This window comes from Hippocampus bargibanti, linkage group LG03 (assembly GCF_051943395.1).
Source record: "Hippocampus bargibanti isolate YZ-2025 linkage group LG03, ASM5194339v1, whole genome shotgun sequence".
Lineage (NCBI taxonomy): Eukaryota > Metazoa > Chordata > Actinopteri > Syngnathiformes > Syngnathidae > Hippocampus > Hippocampus bargibanti.
The window spans coordinates 19,796,962-19,820,486 of NC_142736.1; the positions used below are offsets into that span (position 1 = coordinate 19,796,962).

The following is a 23,525-nucleotide window of genomic DNA, read 5'->3' on the forward strand; positions in this document are numbered from 1 at the left end:
GAAAAAGAAATGCAATTTATGGACTTTTGAATTGAGAAAGTGTCTTCTGTGAAATTTGAACACACCTTTTCTAGATTTTTACTGTGCCAAAGATGAGCGATATCTGACAATTTGATCCTGTGAATGTGTATGTCCTCGCATTCTGTATGGAGAGGAGGGAGGCTTTTTTCATCCACAGCTCTGTGATTCTGTGACGGAAAAGAACACAAGAAGGCCACAGTCCACATGCGACTGGAAATTGTTTCAGCCAAAGACAACCTAATGCCACTTTTTAATCGTACCTGTTGCAAGTCTTGCATCTCACTTTGCAATGAACGTAGGTTTGGAGGCTCTCGGCCATATAGTGTCTGAGGACTGATGCAGAGTCTGTCATACCTGTCGGGTGAAAATAAACCGCAAACATACATCCCCGTCCAAAGTCCAGATTTTTGGGATATTAACCAATGAGGCAAAGATAAATCATGTCACAATTTCTCCCACCATTGATATGATTTACACACCGTTTAAATGAGTTGATGTATTTATTTTTAAAATCTTCTCCTAGACTCTGCTAATATTTCTGAAAGAAATATTGGGAAAGGAAAGCCTACTAGAACTGCTGAATTTTGCAATTGAACACCCACAGAATTTCAGTTACACTTCCTCTTGGGATTGTTTTTAAGTAATCACATTCTAGAGGTCATAGGTTACATTTGCCATTCGAGAATTTATTCAAGAATCGAAAATATGACATCGAGCGGCATTCCCAAGTTTGTTCGGGTTGTGATTTATCTTGCGGGGCGTGACGATAAAGTGCTGGTCAGACCTTTGGCAATGTTTTTTCCCTTCCACGAGAGGGCAGCCTTTTCCTTTTGTAAAGCCGCCCCCACTTGCACCCCATATTACTCCCGACCCATATAATTTAGGAATTTACTCTTTTTTCTGATGAAAGAAAAGAGTCTAAGGTTTTTTACGGTGCAATGAATGTTTATGTAGCCCTAAAATTCAATATTCTGTGGGTCCTGCAATTTGAGTGAAAGTGACAAAAAACTTGTCACTGGATTGGACATCTTTTTGCACATCGTCTGGCAGTGAATGCATTACATGTACCTGTGATTTAAACGAGGTAGGTAGGTATGTATTGACATTTTGAATGTAGAATGTACTTGTAGAATGTACTTCCTGAGGCTGCTAAAGAAGCATGGCCTGCCACAGGAGGTGCTGCAACATTTCTACACGGCTGTCATCAAATACATCCTGTGTTCTTCCATCAGCGTTTGGTTCGGGGCACCCACAAAAATGGACAAAATCCGACTTCAACGGACAGTTCGGACGGCAGAAAAAAATCATTGGTACCGCCCTACCCACTCTCGAGGACTTGCACACTGCAAGAATCCAAACTAGGGTGCGGAAAATCATACTGGACGCTCCGCACCCTGCCCACCACCTTTTCCAGCTACTCCCCTCAGGCAGGCGCTACCGATCCATGCGCACCAAATCCAGCAGACATTTAAACAGCTTCTTCGCCTAAGCCATTAACTCTTTGAACAGTAGCCCAAATTGAACTGTATAGTGCCTCTTTGCAATTTTTTTGATGATGATACTAGTGCAGCGTGTTCGACCGGAAACAAATTCCTTGTGTGTTCTACATACTTGGCAATAAAGATGATTCTGATTCTGATTTATACTTTTTTACATCCATTTTTTGGTTCTTTATGAAGATCAAAATATGAAAAAACATGTGAGAGCGAGCAGTGCAATGACAACGTTACAGCAATGATACACTATTCATAAAAGCTTTGAGGGTATAACAATCGACCAACAAATGCTTGACAGAAATACCTGGACAGAACTTGATGTGAATGCTCATGTAACCTCATCAGCTCTGCCTGCACCACCTGTGACGTGACGCCATGGAAAATGATTAGTCATGCTTCATTTTTACGCTGACCTGCTCCTGATTAGTGTCGAAACCAACCTCGATGAGGTTATGATTCTCCACATGAGAGCTCTTCATCTTATCCATGACAATGTCTTTCTACACAGGGACAAACACAAAGGTGATTTGTACATAAAATAAAAAATATTTTTATTGATCCACAAACGAACCTTAGTCATTTCTCTGTCTTTCAGAGTCAGCATCAACAGCGTTTCTTGAAGCTCAGCCTGTCAGTATTTGAATGCTCAATGAAACAAATCCATAGCGCAGAAACTTGTATTTGATGTACATGTTCCTACTTTCAACTCAGCGTTGACTTTGCGTAGTTTGTTCGTGCCATCTTCGGAACATGTTTTTTCAAAGGAGAGCTTTTCATTCTATAGTGAGTGGATGATCATTTTGTGAGGGAATATATTTTGCAAGGTTCAGATAAATTAATAATACTTCTCTGCTGGCTTTTCTCTTTGGATTATGCTGATATGTCTTAAATCGGTGAACCATGAAAAAGTAACATCGTATTTTGATAGGATCATTTACATTACCTTGTCTTCAAGCCTCCTGATGTGAACCTTCAGACATTCAACCTCATTGCTCTGTAATTGATCAAAAAGTCTCAATGTACTTTCTTTTATTGGGGAAGTATTTTAAGTTTTAAAGCGATACCAGCTTGGTGCAAGTAGTTTGCATCCGGCTGGTTCTCTCCTGGGCCTCTTTAAAAGCCCGGCGGGTCTCCTCAAGTTCCTCTGTTATGGATCGTGCTCGAACTGCTGACCGCTGGGAACTACTCATGCCGAAATAAAGAAACATAGTCAAATCCATAAATCTTTCAAATAGATCAGCAACTGCATTGATTTTACTGTAAAGTGTTGTAATGTACAGTACATTCAATTATACTTCCTTCAGTGTAGATAATGAAGCTGCGAGTTTAATATGCTCAAAATATATATTTGACCTGGCCAGCTTTGCTCTCAGTTCAGTGATCTCCAGTGTGAGCTGCAGGTTGACATCTTCACATTGAGCCACCGTCCTCAGTAGGCTGCTATTCTGTTCGCTCAGCTTGCGGTGAGCTTGCTTCAGTTCGGACACTGTTGCTGACAGGTCTTTTCCAGCACTTAAATCAAATGAGCAGTTTGGTGGGTACAATAAGACAACACATTAGACAGAAGGAAACAAAAACTAACCAGGGACATGGTTGGCTGTCGGTGGGAGTAGACTTTGTCATCGGAGTTGTGAATTCAAAACCTGAGGGAATATTTAGTTGATTCCATTTTGTCAGATTAAAATTACTGTATTTAAGAGGGTTGGTTTACCATTAACTGGCAGTTCTGATACATCTGGATAAGATGCATCTCCACAAATGTCCACTTCACATCTAAACAGCAAAAATAATTCCAAGTTACAATTACAGTCATAGGCAATGTAAGAACTACCAACACACACTTGCCACTTTGCAGCAAAATGAACACAGTCATAACTTAGTATATGCAGCGATGTTTGTGTTTGCATGCATTGATTGTCTCAAACATAAGCATCAGTGCTGGTCCAATAGCGTTTTATCAGAAGCACTGGGCTATGTTTGCAATCCAAATCCCAGCATCGACACCACAAAATTGCATTCATTTATTACCAACGATGTATTCTGATTGTTTCCAATATGTGTATGCACATGTTATCTTTTTTGGTCCAATCAGATTTCAGCCTCTATGCTTTACCATGTCAACCTCATTTGCTTCAAGTGTGACCAGGATCAGTTGTAACTTAAAAATATATTCAGAATGGAATTGTGTTTTTAATCACTAAGGTTTCAGATTTTTCCCCAGAGGGCCAGTGTGCTGCCCCTGGATGACAACATGTTTTTCTCATCTGATTGGTTTGGCCAGAGTAAGACAAATTCAACTTTGAGTATACCTGTATATGGAAGTGCTTTAGAAATACTTGGTACCTGTCTTGACTGCACTGGGCGATCCACTCCTTCATAGTGAGGTGGAACATCTCTCTGCTCAGCTTGGGGTCCTCACATTCAGGGTCCAGCAGCTGCTGCAAGGATGTAAGACGACCCTGTTGTTGACTCGGGGACGTGACATTGTGCAGGTATTGTATGATGGATGACGCTGACACCTCTCCTGATGGGGATGAACAAGATGGAACTCATGGTGCTGTACACAATTTTTTTGTGAATGTTTTCCAGCGTTAATCTTTGCTTACTCACCTGCGCTGGAAGCATTACATGCATTGTACATGATGTCAAGGAGTTCATGTTCAGAGAATTCATTTGCGTCACTTGAATCCTCCAGTCCGTCACTCATCCCGCTGTCAGGAAACTCCCACACTAAACATTTAGATATGCAGTTTATATATACAGTTTGTAAAGAGGTGTATTTTTTAACTGCATTTAAGTAAGAGTACTGCACTGTCACTTTAGAATAGGAATCAAATATGCATACAAACATGTCATCCAAATAATTGCTTGAACAAGAATAATGTTGAACCTCATTAAACACAATTTCTCAACTACTGAGTAACTTGTAGGCCATTTTGGATTTATATTTTTTAATGAACTCGACCCAGTGGGATACATGGGATACATTAATTCCAACTTAAAACTCGGCTCAAAATTGTATAGCCCAACATTTTAGCTCTAATTAATCCAAGTGTGGGTTAGGCCTTTTTTTAATACAGAAATTGGATTAAACTAAACCCGGCATTTCTTCTTTTTGAGTACACTGTTTTTAGAATGTGGGGCTGCAGAAATTTTGGGTGTGGTCAAGTGACTTTGATAGTACAAAAAAATTACTTCAGTCAACGCAACGGCATAAATATAGCAAAATTGTACCAGCCTCTGATAATAGTGTCCTTTATAAGGATCTCTGGATTACTTACCATCATTGCTGTCAGACATTGTGCTGATTGGCTGTATTCCCGTACATCAAAGAGACTGATTGAGTGTTACATTTCTACAGATGCTGTAAACTGCAATCAAGTAGAGAAGCAGCGACTTATTTTTTCAAGTTGAGGATTTTAACACACAAAATGACAGCAAGTTTGTACATATTTGATGGCAAAAATTGATTTAATTAATCTTGTCAGAAGAAATTATATTTGTGGTCTTGAATATCCATAAAAAAATATAGAACATTAAATTGTAGAATGAAGCATAAATACAGTGTATATCAAAAGAAAGATAACATTTCAGATCTTTACATGGTACTGTAAGACCTGTCTACGATACAAAGTGATTGTCTATAAAATGCCACCATTAAAATCACATCAATGAATCATGTAAGCCATCACACACATTTCAATGATAATACAGGTAGTTCAATTGTAATCATAAATTCTTACTTCTTTATCCAACGCAGTTCGTCCCACTGATAATACAAATGCTCAAATACACATTAATGTCATTGTTATTTGGCTTCTCCACTGAATAACATAAAAGAAGCCTTCAAGATGCTCTTGTGCTTGTACACACTTCACATCAAAACCAGCTGACACCCCAAGACAACAAAGACCATTACCCGCCCCCAACCACCTCCCCTCCCACGCTGCCAAAATGACTGATTGTGACAATGGTACATCTCATTGGTTGTATGCGCCTCCTCCAGCATACAAAATCCACAACCTTCAAGTCAAATGTTTGGAAACATTCACATACACTCCAATGGTCTGAAGCGTATTGACTGGTTGTTGACTGAAATTAAAGCAAGTAACTCTTGATAACGTACAGCTGTGAAGTGAAAGTCATTTCAGGTCATAGAGCGATATCCACGCCATAGAACTGACAGAAAAAAATACTAAAATGTTGTCTGTGGGAAAACAAACAGGCCTACTGTAAATTGTAAAACGTTCTGTTGGTCGCGTTTCAGTTTGCGACCAACGGGTGGCACTGTTAGGCCCTGCGTGCACCTACACAGGTTGTGGTCATTTTAATCAGTGGCAGTTAAAAGGACTCCCGGCACGCTCAGTGTCGGATCATTGTTTCACCCTGTCAGGTTTTTTTCACCATGTCATGTTTTACTCATGGTTTTGTTTGATACTTTGGACCTTTCTGTTCTGATGACTTTATTGTTTGAGATTTTGTTCCTTTTGACTTTATTTAATAAAATTTGTCAAATACACCCTTCTTCCTGTCTGCTTGTTTGGGGTCCCCCACCTCCACCACCTTGCAAATCGTGTCACTGTTTTCATTAACATTTTTTTTTTCACCAAATTATTCCACCAGCATTTCTTCAGGGAAATTTAGGACATTTATAAATGCAACTGAATGACTGAAAACACTGAATGACAAGCTGTTTGCAAACTTTTGACTGGTACTGCACATCGAAAAAATAATAAGTTATGTGTTTTGTCACCAATTCAAACTTAAGGCTGTGAAACCCAGTGCCTTTAAAATTGGAACCCCAGATTCCAGGGGAGTTATCAAGCTGTAGCTTGGACATCCACAAAAAAATTGTGAGAATCAACTGGTCCTTATATTTGGACTGGGTGGTTGCATCATTGCTGTTTTCATGTTGTGTGTGTTATTGTTGGTTTCATGATTTGTTAAAAATTAACTTGACACCAGAGTTCTATTTTTTTGCATTGAGGGTTTCATTGTTTATTTTTGTTTGTTTATTTGCTCTGCTCTGCTTGCGGTGAGCTTGCTTCAATTCGGACACTGTTGCTGACAGGTATATATATATATATATATATATATATATATATATATATATATATATATATATATATATATATATATATATATATATATATATATATATATATAAGAATACAGCCATATAAATTAAAAAAACAATGTTTTTACATTATTAATTTTTTACATTATTAATTCTTTTTACATATTATTTTGCACTAATTTTGGCAGGAAAATTAATTTAAGCAACAAAAAAACGAGGATCCATTTGGGAGCAAATGAGAGGGTCTTTGGGTGAGCCGATCCAAAAGAACCGTATCTCAAAAAAGAGGCGGAATTCCCATCATTGCAATACAGCGTCAGTAAAACTGGAAAAATAATGTTTTTTCCCCATCGGACAAATTTTTAAGATGCACACACTGTGTGCTGACTTCCGGTTTGAGGCATCAATTTACGACCAACCTTATCGCCTGTGCAGGATTTAACGTCCCCGTTTAGCTGCATTTAGGCTTTTCCTCCTCCAAGATGTCTCGGGGGTCTATCGAGATCCCTTTGCGGGACACAGATGAGGTAAACTTCTCTGTTTTTATGTCGGTTCTCAACCGACCACTGCTCGATTGCTTGCCGTGGGTGCTAATTATCGCTAACATCGGTAGTGCTGCTCAGTCCTGCAAGCGGCGCCTAATAACTATGTATCATCCAGTTGTGGCGATCTGAAGTAAATAATGACGATGTTGATGATAAAGACTTACAAAAACAAAACGGCCCCCAAAAATGTAACCGAAATACTGAAACCTGGTATTGCTCCCTGTCATTGTTATCAAAATTGAATGAACACATTTTCAGATGGGTTGTGGCGATTTTATTTGTACCGTTTTATCAAAATTTGAAATTCATCTATTTGTAACATAATTTATCCACCAGGTAATTGAGCTTGACTTCGACCAGTTGCCCGAAGGCGACGAGGTCATCAGTATCCTGAAGCAGGAGCACACACAGTTGCACATATGGATTGCCCTGGCGGTAAGTTTATATTTAACTTGCTCCTAAAATAACGTGCTTTGAATTGTATGGTTTTCAGTGACGTGCGGTGAGGTTCATGGCTGGTGAGGCACTGACGTCATCATAGTCAGATTTACAAACATATGAACTCTACAGAGTAGTTTATTCACCATTTGATTGGCAACAGTTAACGTATTTTGTTTACAATTTCATGTCAGCATTCTTTATATATACAAACGGTAGCATAGAAAAAAAATAATTAAAAAACGTTTTTATCATGTTACCTTTACTTGTAAATGAAGTCCATGCGCCGCTCCTTCTGAAGAAAGGCATGGATAACTTCTTTGTAGAAGCCTTCCTTATCTTTCTTCAGTTTTAAAAGTCTCTCTGTCTCAACGGAGATCACTGCCAGTGAAGAAAGTCGTCCTTGATCAGTCCTGTTCCGACTGTATGTTTTCAGTGCTGAGAATGACAATCTCATCTACTTCTCCAGCAACAAATGGGGCTGCACCGATCTTCTTTTTAATGTCATTTCTAATGACATCACCAACTGCTTCAATTAAATCGTTCTGTATTCTGTTTCACAGGCTAGAAAATATAGTGGATGTCCCAAAATGACTCGCTAGCCTGTCATCTTTCTCAGCGAAAGCATGTAATAGTTCAACATAGTAGCCACGATTAGCGGAGCCTTTACTTTCATCATTTCCACGAAATGCCAGCTGTTGTTTGGCAAGGAAGCAGGTGGCATTGATGAGATCTTTTAAAATCTCCCGGTTCTCCTTTACCTTAGCATTGTCGATGCTGATGTTGAGTCTTCGCTCATTTTTGATGAGGCTCCGTTGTAAAATTTTCAGGTCGCAATATCCCATTTGAGTCCAGACATTGTCACAAATTGAGAACAGAAGGCAGGAAAAGCAAAAAAGGCGCTTTCTTGCTGGACATCCACACAGCCAGCCTTTTCGTGTGTACCAGTCCGCCTGAAAAGAGCGGGCGAGTATTGTGTCCCGTTGTCTGAAGCAAACCTTTTAGCCCCGGTGTTGGTCTTCCTTTAATTATTACCTCCTGCTTCGATTGAAAGTCCAGTTTAGAAAATTCTTTCAATTTAGATATGTAATCCTCCATTCTGAAAGTGAGGCCAAGCAACACAAAAAAATGACTGGAGGGTTGCACTTTACTTGCTAACTGTTTACTGTAGCTTTCTGTCTCTAATTCTATTATTCTGCAGCCGCGGAGTCGGAAGTATCTCTGGAATCTCAAGCGCCCCCTGCCTGTCATGAGGCGGGAGAACTGTTTGCCTCACCTACACACAGCGTTTTGATAAAAATAAAACAAAATAAACACTGTAGTACAGTGTTTATCATGTACAGTGACTCTACATTATATACACCAGCTAAACTGTAGAAATTTAGTTCATATACTAAACGTGTTTGAATGCTTTAATAGCGATATGGAGAAGGACAGCAATGCGGTCTCACTGCAGAGCAAGCCAGCACAGTAAGCATAGTGATTGCGCAATCCATGGTGAGGCTCAGCCGGCTGGTGCCTCACTGCTCGTCTCTACTTAGTATTTGAACGGTAAATGTGAAAATTCAGCGATTTTGAAAAAAATCCTAAAACGGTGAAGTTAAATGGACAAGAACTTTAAAGTACAAATTACTAAATACATATAACTGTTTAATTTATTTTTTCATTTGATATTTCCATGACAGCTTTCCATGATGACAGGTGAGGCACTGCCTCCCCTGCCTCCACTGACTGCACGTCACTGGGTTTTACATATAAAATGTGAATATTTTTATAGATCCCATAATGATACAGCCAAGTCGAATATGAGAGAATAGATTTCTAACAGAAATACATAGAAGTAGATGTCCTGGGATGTGCATTGGTTGAGTCATGGATCACCTGTCGTAAATTTTGCTCTTCAGTGCCATTGTAACAGAACTGCAACTTGTACAAAAAGTACAGAAACGTTTAACCCTGGGGATGGTGCATTCAAAAGGTCTGATAAATTTTATACACTTGTGTGGATTATAGTGCATTCTGAAACCCAAACGCTGAGTACCCCTAACCTTTTGTAAAAAGTGTAAGTATTGAAGTCATTCCAAACAATATCACAACCGTGTTGTCTTCTCTTAGCTGGAGTACTACAAGCAAGGCAAAACAGAGGACTTTGTTAAACTCCTTGAGGCGGCGCGTATCGACGGGAACCTGGACTACAGCGACCATGAAAAGGATCAAATGACATGTTTGGACACTCTGGCAGCTTACTACGTGCAACAGGCCCGCAAAGAAAAGAACAAAGATGCCAAGAAAGAGCTCATCACGCAGGCCACGCTGTTGTACACAATGGCCGACAAGATCATTATGTATGATCAGGTGAGAACAATATTTCAGGGCAAGTGACAAAAGAAAGTGTTTACAGTATCTAAAATAAATACATCTCATGCTGCCTCGTTCAGAACCATTTGCTGGGAAGAGCTTGTTTTTGTTTGCTGGAAGGAGACAAGATGGACCAGGCTGACGCTCAGTTCCAATTTGTCCTCAATCAGTCCACCAATAACATCCCTGCCTTACTTGGTAAATTGAATTCGGATGATCGATTAACTGATTAACTTAAAAACTGTTTTACAATACTTGTACCTCTAGTATTTATTTAACTTTCCAACAGAGAGGAATTTTTAAATACACAAACATTACCATATGAATTTATCATTGTTTTTCATTTTTATCACTGCGAGAGAATCTTCTTCTTTTTCAGCAAGTCAGTTTCTTCTAATGTTCTATTAATTGAATAGTTGAAGCAATGTTGTGGCCTCTGCCAATATAAAAGAGAGACAAATAAATAAAATTATTAAATAATTAACAGGGGCTCGGTCCATCATATAAAAAAATACTGCATGCTAATGATGCAGCTTTAAAAACACATTTGATCAAATAATTACCCTCATTCACTGAATGGAAACACCCCTTTGTTGTTTATTAGGTAAGGCGTGCATCTCCTTCAATAAAAAAGATTACAGAGGAGCACTGGCGTACTACAAAAAAGCTCTGCGCACAAACCCCGGGTGTCCAGGTAAAGATTGTAAGATAGTATGTTAACTTGTTCGCCAGCCATGGATATATGACATGCTTCATTGCATTGATTTTGTATTTGACCAGCTGAGGTAAGGTTGGGAATGGGCCACTGCTTCGTCAAGCTCAACAAACTGGAGAAAGCTCGCCTGGCGTTTGGCCGCGCTCTGGAGCTCAACCCCAAATGCGTGGGAGCCCTCGTCGGCCTGGCAGTGCTCGAACTGAACAACAAGGAGGCAGACTCCATCAAGAACGGAGTGCAGCTCCTGTCGCGCGCCTACACAATCGACCCCAGCAATCCCATGGTGCTCAACCACCTCGCCAACCATTTCTTCTTCAAAAAGGTAGCCACGAGCATCCTGATGCGTTCACTTCACCCAACCTCATTTTGATTATGTTTCACATGGTTTGCCCCTTTCTGCTTTCAGGACTACAGCAAAGTGCAGCATCTGGCCCTGCATGCTTTCCACAACACGGAAGTGGAAGCCATGCAGGCGGAGAGTTGCTACCAGCTGGCTCGATCTTTTCACGTGCAGGTCGTCTATTGTCATTGTGAAGTCGCTTCCCTCATATTTACAATTTGAATTTTATCCGCAAAAGTCGTTCTATGCAATTGGGGTAGTCTTCTTTTTGTGGTGAGAATGTTTCAACTTTAATCCAGAGGCTTCTTCACTTCTACACTTTAAAATTTACCTCTCCCTATTCATATCTGTAGTGGTTGTGGTCACGAAAGGATTGTTGTTGTAGGGTTCAAAGCAATTAATTGATTAACAATAGAATGAAGACAAAAAGAAGTGAATGAATGAATGAAGTCAAAGCAAGATCTCTGCGTGAAAGCGTTGCAGGGATCATTTGTCCAAATTGACCAATGTTACTGCAGAGTCAAAGGGTGAATGACCAATTGGTATATGCTTTGTAGGACAATTTTAGAATAAACGGTACGACCTGTCCAGAATTTCGGCAGCAATGTCCTCACAGTAATTTCCCATTTCAAAATGCAAATTTACTGCTGAATCTGGCCCCGGACAAACCCGCCATCCTATATTGTGCTATGCATAAACAAAATTGCTCCTGCGGTTTTTTAATTGGTGAGGGTCATAATTCATCAAAGGTGGTCTGTAAGTTTGAAATGCATTATTAAATAATCTTTTGTAAAAAAAAAAACAACAACCCTATTGTGTCCGCACAACAATCAGACCTAAATCAGCAGACTTAACAATTTGGACCTGATGACAGAACGAGGTGATTAAAGTTGTAACTTCTTCAACAAACCGAAGGAATGCCATTGCCTCGATTCGAGCTTTGCACATTGACCCGAATGAATGAAGACCGTCCACACTCATACATGTCATTCATTTCTCCCACTCTGGCCTTAGGAGGACTATGATCAAGCCTTTCAGTATTACTACCAGGCCACACAGTTTGCCTCGTCCACCTTCGTGTTGCCCTTCTTCGGCCTAGGGCAGATGTACGTTTATCGAAGAGACAAGGAGAATGCAGCCCAGTGCTTCGAAAAGGTTTTAAAGGCCTACCCCAACAACTACGAGACGATCAAAATTCTGGGCTCCCTTTACGCAACATCTGACGACCAGGAAAAGCGAGACATTGCCAAAGTATGTTGTCCTAACCACCTGATTCAGTCACGCTCTTTTCAGTGTTCCTCGCACACCTGTGATTCTGGATTCAGGTTGACGACCAGAAAAAATACTTGTATCCCCACTGTTTCCGTTATCAAAGGCTGGATGGTGCAGCTCAATTTTTTAAATTATTATGACAATAAATATCCATATTTGCTACATAGGGTCATCTAAAGAAGGTAACGGAGCAGTACCCTGATGACGTTGAAGCTTGGATTGAACTGGCTCAGATTCTGGAGCAGACCGACATCCAAGGTGCGCTCTCTGCCTATGGCACAGCCACCCGCATCCTGCAGGAGAAAGTGCAGGCAGACGTGCCTCCAGAGATACTCAACAACCTGGGGGCTCTTCACTTTCGGCTGGGCAACCTGGAAGAGGCCAAGGTAGACGCACATGCGTGCGCGCATCTGTTTTATGCCTTTCAAAATCTTTTTTTTTTTTCGGAAGACCTGAAATGATGCCTGGGTAAAAACTGCAAGTGCAGTCTCTGAACAGAAAATTACATTATTTAAATTCCTCTTGTATAATTTAACTTGATTAAAAGTACCTGAAATGTGCCAAATAATGAAAAGTAATTTTCTGTTCTTAAATTTTAGATTGATTTCTATAGTTTGTTCAACTCGACTGTATTGGAAAGAGCACTTGGAAACAACCACAGCTGTGTACAAAGTGTTTTACATGAGCACAATACAATTTATAATTGAATTATAATCATGAGTTAGGCATGATTTATACTGCATTTAATTTCAAGACTGCACTATTGGGGGCCTAGAGTCGTCCAGTCTTATTGTCTGTTCCATTGTCCTTGTGAGTTCTTTGACTTTCTACTTGTGTCGTTACTGATAGTCCTGTTTTGTTTTTTGTTTTTCACCCGAGTGTCAATGAATTCCCAAGTCACAGTATTCCTTTAACGGTATATAACTAAACATTAAAAAATGTCCTCCCCCCTCCAGAAATACTTCCTGGCTTCTCTGGATCGGGCCAAAGCTGAAGGTGAGCACGATGAGCACTATTACAACGCCATTTCCGTCACCACCTCCTACAATCTGGCGCGTCTATACGAGGCCATGTGCGAATTCCATGAGGCGGAGAAGTTCTACAAGAACATTCTGAGGGAACATCCCAATTATGTGGACTGTAAGCATACCAAATGTACATCACACAGCTCAAGTATGAGGAAAATGTATTGCATAACGTTTGTTTTTGGCTGCCAGGCTACTTGCGACTTGGTGCCATGGCACGCGACAAAGGCAATTTCTACGAGGCTTCTGATTGGTTCAAAGAGGCCCTACAGATTAATCAGGTATGTTTCGGTGATATATTCTCACAAAAGATCTGGTAAACTTCTTTGGGAAGCTAAGATGGGCAATTTTGGGAGCATTGCAAATTGGTAACTGTTTAATTATGGGATTGGGTCGCGGCAGCTTTAGCTGGGAAACCCACAGGTCACTTCCCCCCCCCTCCCCCCACACCTTCCAACTTTTCGCGAGATCCCAAAGCATTTCCAGGCCACCCAGGAGACATAGTCTCTCCAGCGTTTCCTCTGTCGGGGCCTCCTGCCGGCGGGACATCCTAATCAGAGAACCGAGCCATCCAATCTGGCTCCTCTCAATGTGGAGATGTAGTGTCTCGACATTGAGTCTGTCGCGTATGACTAAGCTTCTCACCCTATCTCTAAGGAAGAGCTCAGACACCCTGCCAAAAAAAAAAACATTTTGTCCTCTTGCATCCAGGATCGGTAGTCCAGTGCTCCCCCAACCTTAGAGCAAGGACCTATCAGAGCAGAGGACTGGCACCGCTACCTCTGTCCATTAAGGATATATATATATATATAGGGCCAGACTTACCAGCACACCTTTAATTTGCTGACTAAGCTCTTCGGATGAGGCGCGAAACGTCTGACACCTTCAAAGAAGTACAGATGACGTCTGAATAAACCTTTTCATCCATTATTGTTGATGTCATTCCAGGCTGCGGTGACCATAATCTGTTCCCGTTTGTTGCAGGATCATCCAGATGCGTGGTCCCTCATAGGGAACCTTCACTTGGCCAAACAGGAGTGGGGACCAGGTCAAAAGAAGTTTGAGCGGATTCTGAAGCAACCGTCCACGCAGAATGACACCTACTCCATGTTGGCGCTAGGCAACGTGTGGCTACAGACCCTCCATCAGCCCACCAGAGACCGGGAAAAGGTCATAAATTATTATTTAAGAATAAATGACATTGTGAGCAGCATCCTTATGCTTTTCTGCAAAATGTCTGAAGCAAATTCATTAAATTTGACAGGAATCTCGCCAGTTGAAGTTTAGTTTGTGAATTAATTAATGGAAAAATATCAAAACAGTACGGCTCAGGACCAAAAAGATGCCATTTAATTTAGGTGAGGCTAGTGTTATGAATCAAACCTCTGAAGATGGAGGACACTGATTCGCTGTGGCGACCCCTTAAAGAGAAAATCTGAAAAGAAGAAGAAATGTTTCTGAATAATGCAATTAATTTGTATTCATTTACAATTTAACTGTTCATTCTTTGTGTAAGTCTGCATTCTACTGACATTTCCTTGTTCATGTTTTAATGTGTACAGGAAAAGAGACATCAGGATCGTGCGTTGGCCATTTACAAACAGGTCCTGCGAAATGATGCCAAGAACCTCTATGCGGCCAATGGAATCGGTGTGATGAGCTTCCTTTTTGACTGAAGGACAGAAAAAAAGGCACTTATGCCAGATTTCAGTCTCAAGAGCAATATTGTGTGTCCAGGTGCCGTGCTGGCTCATAAAGGGTACTTCAGAGAGGCCCGGGATGTGTTTGCGCAGGTGAGGGAGGCCACAGCAGACATCAGCGACGTGTGGTTGAATCTGGCTCATATCTACGTCGAGCAGAAGCAGTACATCAGCGCTGTGCAGATGGTAAGAGGCATTATGTTTGGACACCTTTTGTCTGCATGTTGATGAGTGTCCACCATTTTAAATTTCTGTTCTGCAGTATGAGAATTGCCTGAAGAAGTTTTACAAGCATCAGAACACTGAGGTCTTACTTTACTTGGCACGAGCACTCTTTAAATGTGGGAAACTACAAGAATGCAAGCAGATGCTACTGAAGGTAAAACCAGAGATGTCTTTCTCAAAACATAACTTTTCTGTCTTTAAAATATTTTGCGGTTCAAAAGTTGCATATTGTTACAAAAGCTACTGTAGTAGTCGGTCCTCCTGGGGGATAAAGAATATATTTCTGCTAACCTTGTTTTATTTCTACACAAGTTTCCATTTGTGTGCAGATATCGTTGTTTAACGGGTTGTAGCACAGTGACGCTGATCCTTTCAGTCCCATTATTGATTACTAGCAATAACATAAACTGTCTGATTTAAAGCAATGCTATGTAGTTATTTTTAAAAGTAAACGTGTAATTACTTTGGTGCTGTGTTGAGTTTGACTGGAGGTTTTAACTGGGATGTGGATTAAACATCTTGAAGAATCTTTTTTTGGAAGAATCGTTCGCTATTTGCAAATTTCCTGCTTGATGCGAAGTGAATTAAATTCAGGGCATGGATTGTTGTGTTCCAACCAGGCCCGCCACGTGGCGCCCAATGACACAGTACTGATGTTCAATGTGGCCCTGGTGCTTCAGCGGCTCGCCACTTTAGTGCTGAAGGATGAGAAGAGTAACCTGAAAGCCGTGCTGAGCTCCGTCAAAGAACTGGAACTCGCTCACAGGTAGTGGCAGTCACTTTCCACTTGGGGTTACCGAATCTTTGTGCGCAAGGGATGCATTTGGTTCTACAAAAGGACAGAGTGAGCATGGTGTAGCTATATCGGGTTTGATAGTTTATATGTATTTATTTTTTTAATGCTCATTCCAGTCAGGCTTGCCTGCATCTTCCTCATTTTGTTGTTCTCTCTCAGGTATTTCAGTTACCTGAGCAAAGCTGGAGACAAGATGAGATTTGACCTTGCACACGCAGCTTCTGAAGCCAGGTATATTCTTTTTTTAGTCTGAAAACTGTTTGATATGCGTTAATCATAACACTGGTTTTATTTCTTAAGATTATATATTTGCACTGATTTTTAATTGCCCCTTGTGTCCCCTTCACATAACAAAGTATTTCAGAATGTTTATGATTCAACGGTTCAGTTTAGCAACTGGTAAACATTTTTCCCCCTGAAACCTGATTGTAATGGATTACAATGTATGGTAAAATCATTTTCGGGCAAAGTTTAATGGGTCAAACTTAAAAACAAAGGAAACAACTGCCTGCTAGGTTGTATTTGATTGAATTTGTGCGTTTGTAACAATTTGACCGTGTTCGTTGTGGGGACGCAGGCAGTGCTCCGACCTGTTAAGTCAGGCTCAGTACCACGTGGCACGTGCCAGAAAACAAGATGAGGAGGAGAAAGAACTTCGGGCCAAACAAGAACAAGAGCGCGACTTGCTGCGTCAACAGTTGATGAAGGAGCAAGTGTGTGCTTCGCAGCAACAATTTGAGTTATTCGGGTTGTGCTCTGCTGATGTTGTGCTAAAAAATAACTCAGGAGGAGAAAAAGAGCAGAGAGGCTGAGGAGCAAAAAAAGCTGCTGGAGCAGAGAGCTCTCTACGTGGAAAAGACCAAGAACCTGCTCACCTTTGCCGAAGGCGCCCTGAGGGAAAAGAAAAAGGGAGGTGCTGGACGTGTGAGTGACACACACGCACGCGCATACACACAAATAGACTCGGCATTCTCACTCTGGTGTCCTGTGGAATTTAGGTGTGAATATTCATTATTTCAAGTCATGTCGTTCCTGTGAACAGGAATGACGATTCACTGCCAACATTAGTAGAGGCATTTTTTTCTAAAACGGACTGTATGTTGAATTTGACACAGCCAGACATGCAAAACTAATACAATACAGAATATGATCCAAGAACAACACAGAATTGGTTCTATCTATTGACGGGTAGGATATTTTACATAAACTAATAAATAAATAACTTTTAGCGGCATGTGCAGGCTGACTCGTCGTCACATACTACTCAAATTCCAATGTAGATGTTTTCACTCCCAGGTACCAAAACTGGTTTGACATAATTGAAAACTTAACTTTGTGAGCTGATTTTTTTTCCACCTTGATGTCAACATGTTGGTGTGAATTCAGCATAATAATAAAATAAATAAATAATAATAATAAATGTCATTCACCCTGCCATTTGCCCCCAGCGCAAGAAAGGAGGCGACATGGACGAGTTTGTTAATGATGACTCTGATGAAGACCTGCCTGTGAAGAAAAAGAAGAAAAGGGCAACCAGCGGGAGCGAGCATGACGAGGGTGAGGACGGAGAGAAGAAGGCCCGCCGGAAGAGGAAGAAGTAAGTGTACCGCTCTCATCTAGATTACTTTTGTAGGAAAAATTCAAATTGTGCACCATGTTTCAGTGGTGGATGAAGTTTTTTTATGGGGTACAACATATGTAAAGTGCAGTTCAGTTGTACATGCTTTGTACATGCTTTGTACATGCGTTCACTATCTCCCGATCCAGTCTCATGATCTGAATTCAGTTCTGATCCCACAGATTACATTTTATTGGGGATCAGAGCAAAGCCAAATAATCCAAAGATATGAAGAGATTGTGTACCCTAAAATTAAGCTATTACTATCCATTTGACAGTGTGGCACGTTCATTTTGAGTGTGTGGATGTCACAATGGTAATAGAGAGAGAATACAAGAGCACACGAAGGCATGTCCTCAGTGGTCACCCTTCACGCTGAATGAAAAGTCTGTTTGTTTTGATTTGTGTTCCCGCAGAGGTCCTAGAGAAGACGACAGCGATGACGAGGGTGGAGGAGCACAATCCAAGAAGCAGCGCAAAAGCAAAGAGCGCAAGAGGCTGGAAAAGGTACCCTTTTTAATTACCGTATTTTCCTGTGTATAAGACGCACCCAAAAGCCTTCGTTTTCTTCAAAAGATGAACCTGCGCCTTACACGCAGGTGCGCCTTATATGGGAAGTCATATTGAGCTACAACAGGTCTCGCAACAACTGTCAGCAGCCACTGATTCCATTTCCCCTGTAGAAGTTGTGCATAACACCAGCCTCGACTGGAGCGTCTCATCATGTGGTGTGCCTTAGACAATGATACCTCAGCTCACGAACTTAATTGGTTCCCAGAAAGTGTGTGTAAGGCGAAAAGTTCATCTGCCAAACATTTATTTCCCAGAACAAACCATTAAAAATGAGAATAATCTGTTCCCAGGTCCCCATAAAACATAATTTTCTATGAAATAAGCCTTAAAACTACACAAAATATACCTTATTGTATGTATAATAAATGTGCTATTGTATTGTAATTAAAGAAATAAACTGTACTGTATAATAAAGTCATTTTATTTACCTTTGTGATGGTCGTTGATGCAGTTGCCTCTTGATGATATCCAAGTGAAGTTGCCGTCCTTTCTCAGCAATAATACCCTCACTCACACTGTCCCCTGCTAGCTGCTTTTCGCAAATCCAAATCAACAGATGTTTTTCAACCTCTTCTATTGCCTGAGACCGTTGCTTAGACAACACAGACACACCATTAGCCACACGTAGCAATGGTCGACTTAGCGTACTGGTACTGGGACGCTAAGTCCCACAAGCGCACACCTCGTTCGTGTTTTTCGATGATTTGGTTCTGCTCAACTGTAATTTTCTTTTGTGTCCTCTTCGTCTTAACACTAGCCTGTGGTGGGGTCGTTTCTGGTCCCATCATAGAAAAAGTACTCCATTCGATAACAAACCATGTCTGCACTCAAAGAAAGGTGCTGACGAAAACTCGTCCGGCAGTCACAGTGGCGCTGTTCGACTGTGTGGTTTGGTGTTCATCCGCCGAAAACTAATCTGTCAGCCACGTGGCGCTGTGTGGTTTGGTTTGTCCGCCGCAAACTCATTCGTATGCTAAGATTATATTCTCGCAAATTGAATGTTCGTAAGGCGAAAGGTTCGTGAGCTAAAGTGTTCGTAAGCTGAGCTATCACTGTATATGGAAACCATTTACATATTTTCTTGGGATTTTTTTAGTCATTCATTAAAGGTGCACCTTATATATGAACAAAGTTTGAAAATACACAATTCATTGAAGATGCGCCTTATACACTGGAAAATAAGGTAAATTACACTTCATGAAGCCAATTTGTTTCTTTATATTAACTGATATATCATTGCTACTGTACCGCTTTATGCAGCACATTTTTAAAAACATCAGTTTGGTTAGTTTTTATTTTCACGCCTTTTGTGTTACAAAAAAAATATGTTTTACATTTACTTTGACTCTAACACTGAAACAATCGACCAGATTAATTTTCACTTGAATCAGTTTCTTGAATTCTGACGGCTTGGTTCCTTCCAGCTTCAGCTTGAGCGCCCCCCGGCTTCTCTCAAAGGAAAGATCAAGTCAAAGGCAATCATCTCATCATCTGAGTCATCTGACGAGGATGGCCTGAAAATAGCTGAGGACAGGTAAAAGGCGATCGGGAGGAGCTGTCCACGCAAAAAAAAAAAAAAAAAGAAGTCTCACCAGTCTACTCTCCTTCTCTTAAGGAACCAAAGAGAGAGTGGCTCTGGATCCGATGACGACGATGACCACAGGAAGCGCATCGTATCGGAAAGCGACTCAGACGCTGGGAGGAACCGCTCCGGTAGCGAAGCGGGCAGCCCTCAAGCGAGGAACCGTTCCGGTAGCGAGGCAGGTAGCCCTCAAGCGAGGAACCGTTCCGGTAGCGAGGCAGGTAGCCCTCAAGCGAGGGACCGTTCCAGTAGCGAAGCGGGCAGCCCTCAGCGCCCCGCGGCCTCCGATGATGATGACGACGACGACGACTCTGGCAGTGACGGCCCGGTGAAGAAGAGGAGGGCGCAGCGGCAGTCCGACTCAGACCAGTCGGAAAATGAGAGCAAGAGTTCAGGATCGGACGATGAGTCCCGACCCGGTTCCCCCGTTGCGGCGTCAGATGGAGAATCGGAACCCAGGTCGGACAACGAGGGTTCCCCTCGCCATTCTGACAACAGGTCAGAACCCGAAGGCTCCAACAATGACGATGACAGCGATTAAGTTGACAGACTTGTCTCATTTATGACCATACTCACAAGGAGCTCACGTCTTTTTTTATTAAGTACATCACATCACTTCTTTTTCCAGATCCATAAATTATTTGGAAGAGAAAAATTCTGTATTTTGTCATCCTAAAAACAAATGACATTAAAGACATGCTTTTCAATTTCTCCACTTTTTAAACGATACTTTGGTTTAGGTTGAAATGTGTCAAAATCCAGATATCAGAGGGTGAGGCGTGACATCTGCATTGCTGTATTATAATTCTGACCTGGTCAGTCTTTATTTAGGGTGTATTTTTTTTTTCTTTTGCATTTGGGGGATTATTTCGTATTTAGCTTGTTCGTATTTTAAAATAGTTTTAGTTTCATACATATTTGTGTGTATTTTTGAATCATTGTCAAATGAAAAAAAAACAAATTATAATCAACCCCAAATAGCAGTTTGATTCTTTTGACAGCAAGAGCAAAATAAATACAAGTACTGTTTTTATAAATGTAATTGACAAATATGGAAGCTGATTTATATTATGGTAGTCGTTAAGTAAATTGTATAATTCTAGTGAATTGTCCATCCCCTCGCCTCCTAACTCTTTATTTTATTGCAATTACAAAACGGTTTTTGTTCTCACCAATTTTAATAAGCCGATTGAAGAACGATTTGCTTTACCAAAAGCAAAGTCCAACATTAAGATTCAGCATCTCGGCCTGGGACAGAGACTGACGGGGGACCGGTTTTGTCCTGGCCTGCTCCCTGGACACTCTGGTGAGGGTGGGCAAGAGGAGGATGCTTGCTCTGCGCCCCTAACAGCACTGAGCAGCTCCTTAAGAGACTGAAAGACCGACATAGCAAGAGTTACCACCCACCACTCGTTCCTGCTGAATGCAGTCAAGCTATTGCATAACCTGAAAATTTTAATGTGCTTATTTGTATAATTTTTGTTCTACTTTCTTTTCATAATTTAGCTGCCGTAAATTGGGAAGTTCGCCATTGTGAGACAAATCAAGTTTTATCTTAAATTGTCACTATAAAATGAACCATCAAGTGATATGATGCTTGTAACTGGCGGGTATACGTATTGTCATTGGTTGCCATGACAATAAATTCTATTTTTTCGTAATAGTTGCATTAAGTTCATCCTGTCTACTTGATATCTAATTTAAAACAGATTCAGGTCAGGTATTTGAACACAGACAATACACTGTCTTTGAGATAAGAATCTGTTTTAAATTCAATTCTATTTTTGTTGCCATGGCAATCAATGACAATATACCCGCCACTTACAATGCTGACCCTTAGTTTATTCTGGTTGTTTCCGCTATACAGTCAGTTCGCAAAGTATTCAGAATGCTTCACTTTTCCCGCATTTTCTCATGTTACAACACCATTGAAAAAAGGAATACTTTTTTCCCCCCTCAGAATTCGACACAAAATACCCCGTGATGACAACATGAAAGAAGTTTTGGTGACATTTTTGTAAATGTATTTAAAATAAAAATAAAAACCACCCGTGCATAAGTATTCAGTGTTTTCTTAATACTTGGTAGAAGCACCTTTGGCAGCAATTACTGCTTCAAGTCTTTTTTAAATAGGTTGCTGCAAGTTTGGCACTCCTATTTTTGGGCAGTTTTTCCCATTCCTCTTGACAGCATCTCTCAAGCTCCTTCAGGTTACAATGGGGAGCGTTGGTGCACAGCCATTTTCAGATCTCTGCAGAGATGTTCAATGGGATTCAAGTCCGGGCTCTGGCTGGGCCACACGAGGACATTGACATGGTTGTACTGAAACAACTCCTTTGATATTATGGCAGTGTACTTTGGATCGTTGTCCTGCTAAAAGATGAAACGCTGTCCCAGTCTGAGGTCAACAGCGCTCTGGAACAGGTTTTCGTTCAGGATGTCTTTGTACATTGCTGCATTTATCTTTCCCTCAATCCTGACTCGTCTCCCAGTTCCTGCTGCTGAAAAATGCTGCCACCACCGTGCTTCACTGTAGGGACGGTGCCAGGTCTCCACAAACACGACACCTGGCATTTTATGCCAAAAAGTTAAATCTTTCTCTCATAAAACCAGAGAATTTTGTTTCTTATGGTATGAGAGTCATTCAGGTGCCTTTTGGCGAACTCCAATCAGGCTGCCATGTGCCTTTTACTAAGAAGTGCCTTCCCCCTGGCCACTCTTCCATACGGGCCTGATTGGTGGATTGCTGCAGATGGTTGTCCTTCTGGAAGTTTCTCCTCTTTCCATCGAGGAACGCTGGAGCTCTGAGTCTCCATTGGGTTCTTGGTCACCTCTGTGACGAAGGCTCTCCCCCCCCCCCCCTCCCCCCGATTGCTCAGTTCAGGCGGGCGGCTAGGGAGATTCTGGTGGTTCCAAACTTCTTCCATTTAAGGATGATGCAGGCCAGTGCTCACTGGGAAGTTTTGTACCCTTCACCAGATGTGTGCATTGAAACAATTACGTTTCAGAGGTCTACAGATTATTCTTTTAATGCATGGTTTGTGTTCCTACATGCACCGTCAACTTATATTAGCAGGCAACACTTAAAGGACAACCGACGTCACTTTTTTGTTTTTTAACTGACATCAGAAAAACGTTTTATAACATCTAAAATACCCAAAACACGCAGTATGATATTTTTAGTCAAATGCAAAACACAAATCAATAAAAATGACAAAGTGTCCAAAATCTGCAAAAAATTGAGCTGCGAATTGGGCATTTTCAGAATGTCCCGCCCCCAGTTCGTGACGTCACGCCAAGACGTCTGGCATTGCTAGTGAATCAAAACAATGGCTTCAGATTCGGAGAATATGCTTTCTTGTTACACATCCAGTTATGAATATGATTCAAATAGTTCTGAAGAGGAAAGCATACATGTTTGCCATCGATTGAAAAATTCATCTGTGCCAAAATCTCTCACCCAAAATGGCGACATCCTGTGGCCACCTCCGTTTACACAGGCTGATAAATTCCTTATATGGCGCTTGGACGCCCTCTTCTGGCAGATTTTGGGTGCAACATGAGGTCCCCAGACCAAACAAGTACATCAAAATACATTGACATAATGGAAGGACCGCTACAATGCTTCTTTTTTTACGGTAAAGGGCGGTCCTTTAGTGACGTCACATACGGACTCGTCACCAACTCAAAAACAAGATTTCCTGAATATTCAGCGCGAGTCTTAAAATGGAAAATATAGCTATA

At 41.1% G+C, this 23,525-nt stretch overlaps 2 protein-coding genes across 2 annotated transcripts in view; one reads left to right on the top strand and one right to left on the bottom strand.

Moving 5' to 3' along the window:
* irag1 (inositol 1,4,5-triphosphate receptor associated 1) overlaps positions 1-4,832 on the bottom strand; it is a 43,957-nt gene extending 39,125 nt beyond the window's left edge. Inside the window, exons 1-14 of the mRNA XM_088992452.1 lie at positions 4,799-4,832; positions 4,128-4,247; positions 3,861-4,041; positions 3,229-3,290; positions 3,100-3,160; positions 2,871-3,029; positions 2,582-2,699; positions 2,461-2,511; positions 2,218-2,295; positions 2,089-2,145; positions 1,958-2,017; positions 1,822-1,877; positions 282-375; positions 66-188 (exon numbers count right to left, since the gene is read on the bottom strand). Coding sequence (XP_088848578.1) covers positions 66-188; positions 282-375; positions 1,822-1,877; positions 1,958-2,017; positions 2,089-2,145; positions 2,218-2,295; positions 2,461-2,511; positions 2,582-2,699; positions 2,871-3,029; positions 3,100-3,160; positions 3,229-3,290; positions 3,861-4,041; positions 4,128-4,247; positions 4,799-4,817 — 1,239 coding nt within the window. The 5' untranslated portion in view covers positions 4,818-4,832. The remainder of the gene's footprint in view (positions 1-65; positions 189-281; positions 376-1,821; positions 1,878-1,957; positions 2,018-2,088; positions 2,146-2,217; positions 2,296-2,460; positions 2,512-2,581; positions 2,700-2,870; positions 3,030-3,099; positions 3,161-3,228; positions 3,291-3,860; positions 4,042-4,127; positions 4,248-4,798) is intronic.
* A 2,132-nt stretch (positions 4,833-6,964) lies between these two features.
* Positions 6,965-21,843, top strand: ctr9 (CTR9 component of Paf1/RNA polymerase II complex). Its single transcript, XM_088992453.1, has 23 exons — positions 6,965-7,121; positions 7,476-7,574; positions 9,693-9,932; positions 10,016-10,133; positions 10,540-10,629; positions 10,716-10,972; positions 11,057-11,164; positions 12,005-12,241; positions 12,430-12,648; positions 13,219-13,402; positions 13,480-13,568; positions 14,272-14,457; positions 14,850-14,937; positions 15,025-15,173; positions 15,250-15,366; positions 15,833-15,978; positions 16,168-16,239; positions 16,586-16,721; positions 16,795-16,932; positions 17,457-17,605; positions 18,043-18,133; positions 19,624-19,733; positions 19,815-21,843. Exons 1-23 carry the CDS (start codon positions 7,077-7,079, stop codon positions 20,320-20,322), a joined length of 3,576 nt encoding a protein of 1,191 aa, XP_088848579.1. The 5' UTR covers positions 6,965-7,076; the 3' UTR covers positions 20,323-21,843.
* The last annotated feature ends 1,682 nt before the right edge of the window (positions 21,844-23,525 follow it).

What these genes read in the sequence shown, in the direction of transcription:
- ctr9 (XM_088992453.1), top strand. Translation starts at nt 7,077, where the DNA reads ATGTCTCGGGGGTCTATCGAGATCCCTTTGCGGGACACAGATGAG. An exon ending in GCAAGCAGATGCTACTGAAG is followed by an intron (nt 15,367 to 15,832) that starts GTAAAACCAGAG and finishes TGTTCCAACCAG; the next exon opens with GCCCGCCACGTGGCGCCCAA. An exon ending in AGCGCAAGAGGCTGGAAAAG is followed by an intron (nt 18,134 to 19,623) that starts GTACCCTTTTTA and finishes GGTTCCTTCCAG; the next exon opens with CTTCAGCTTGAGCGCCCCCC.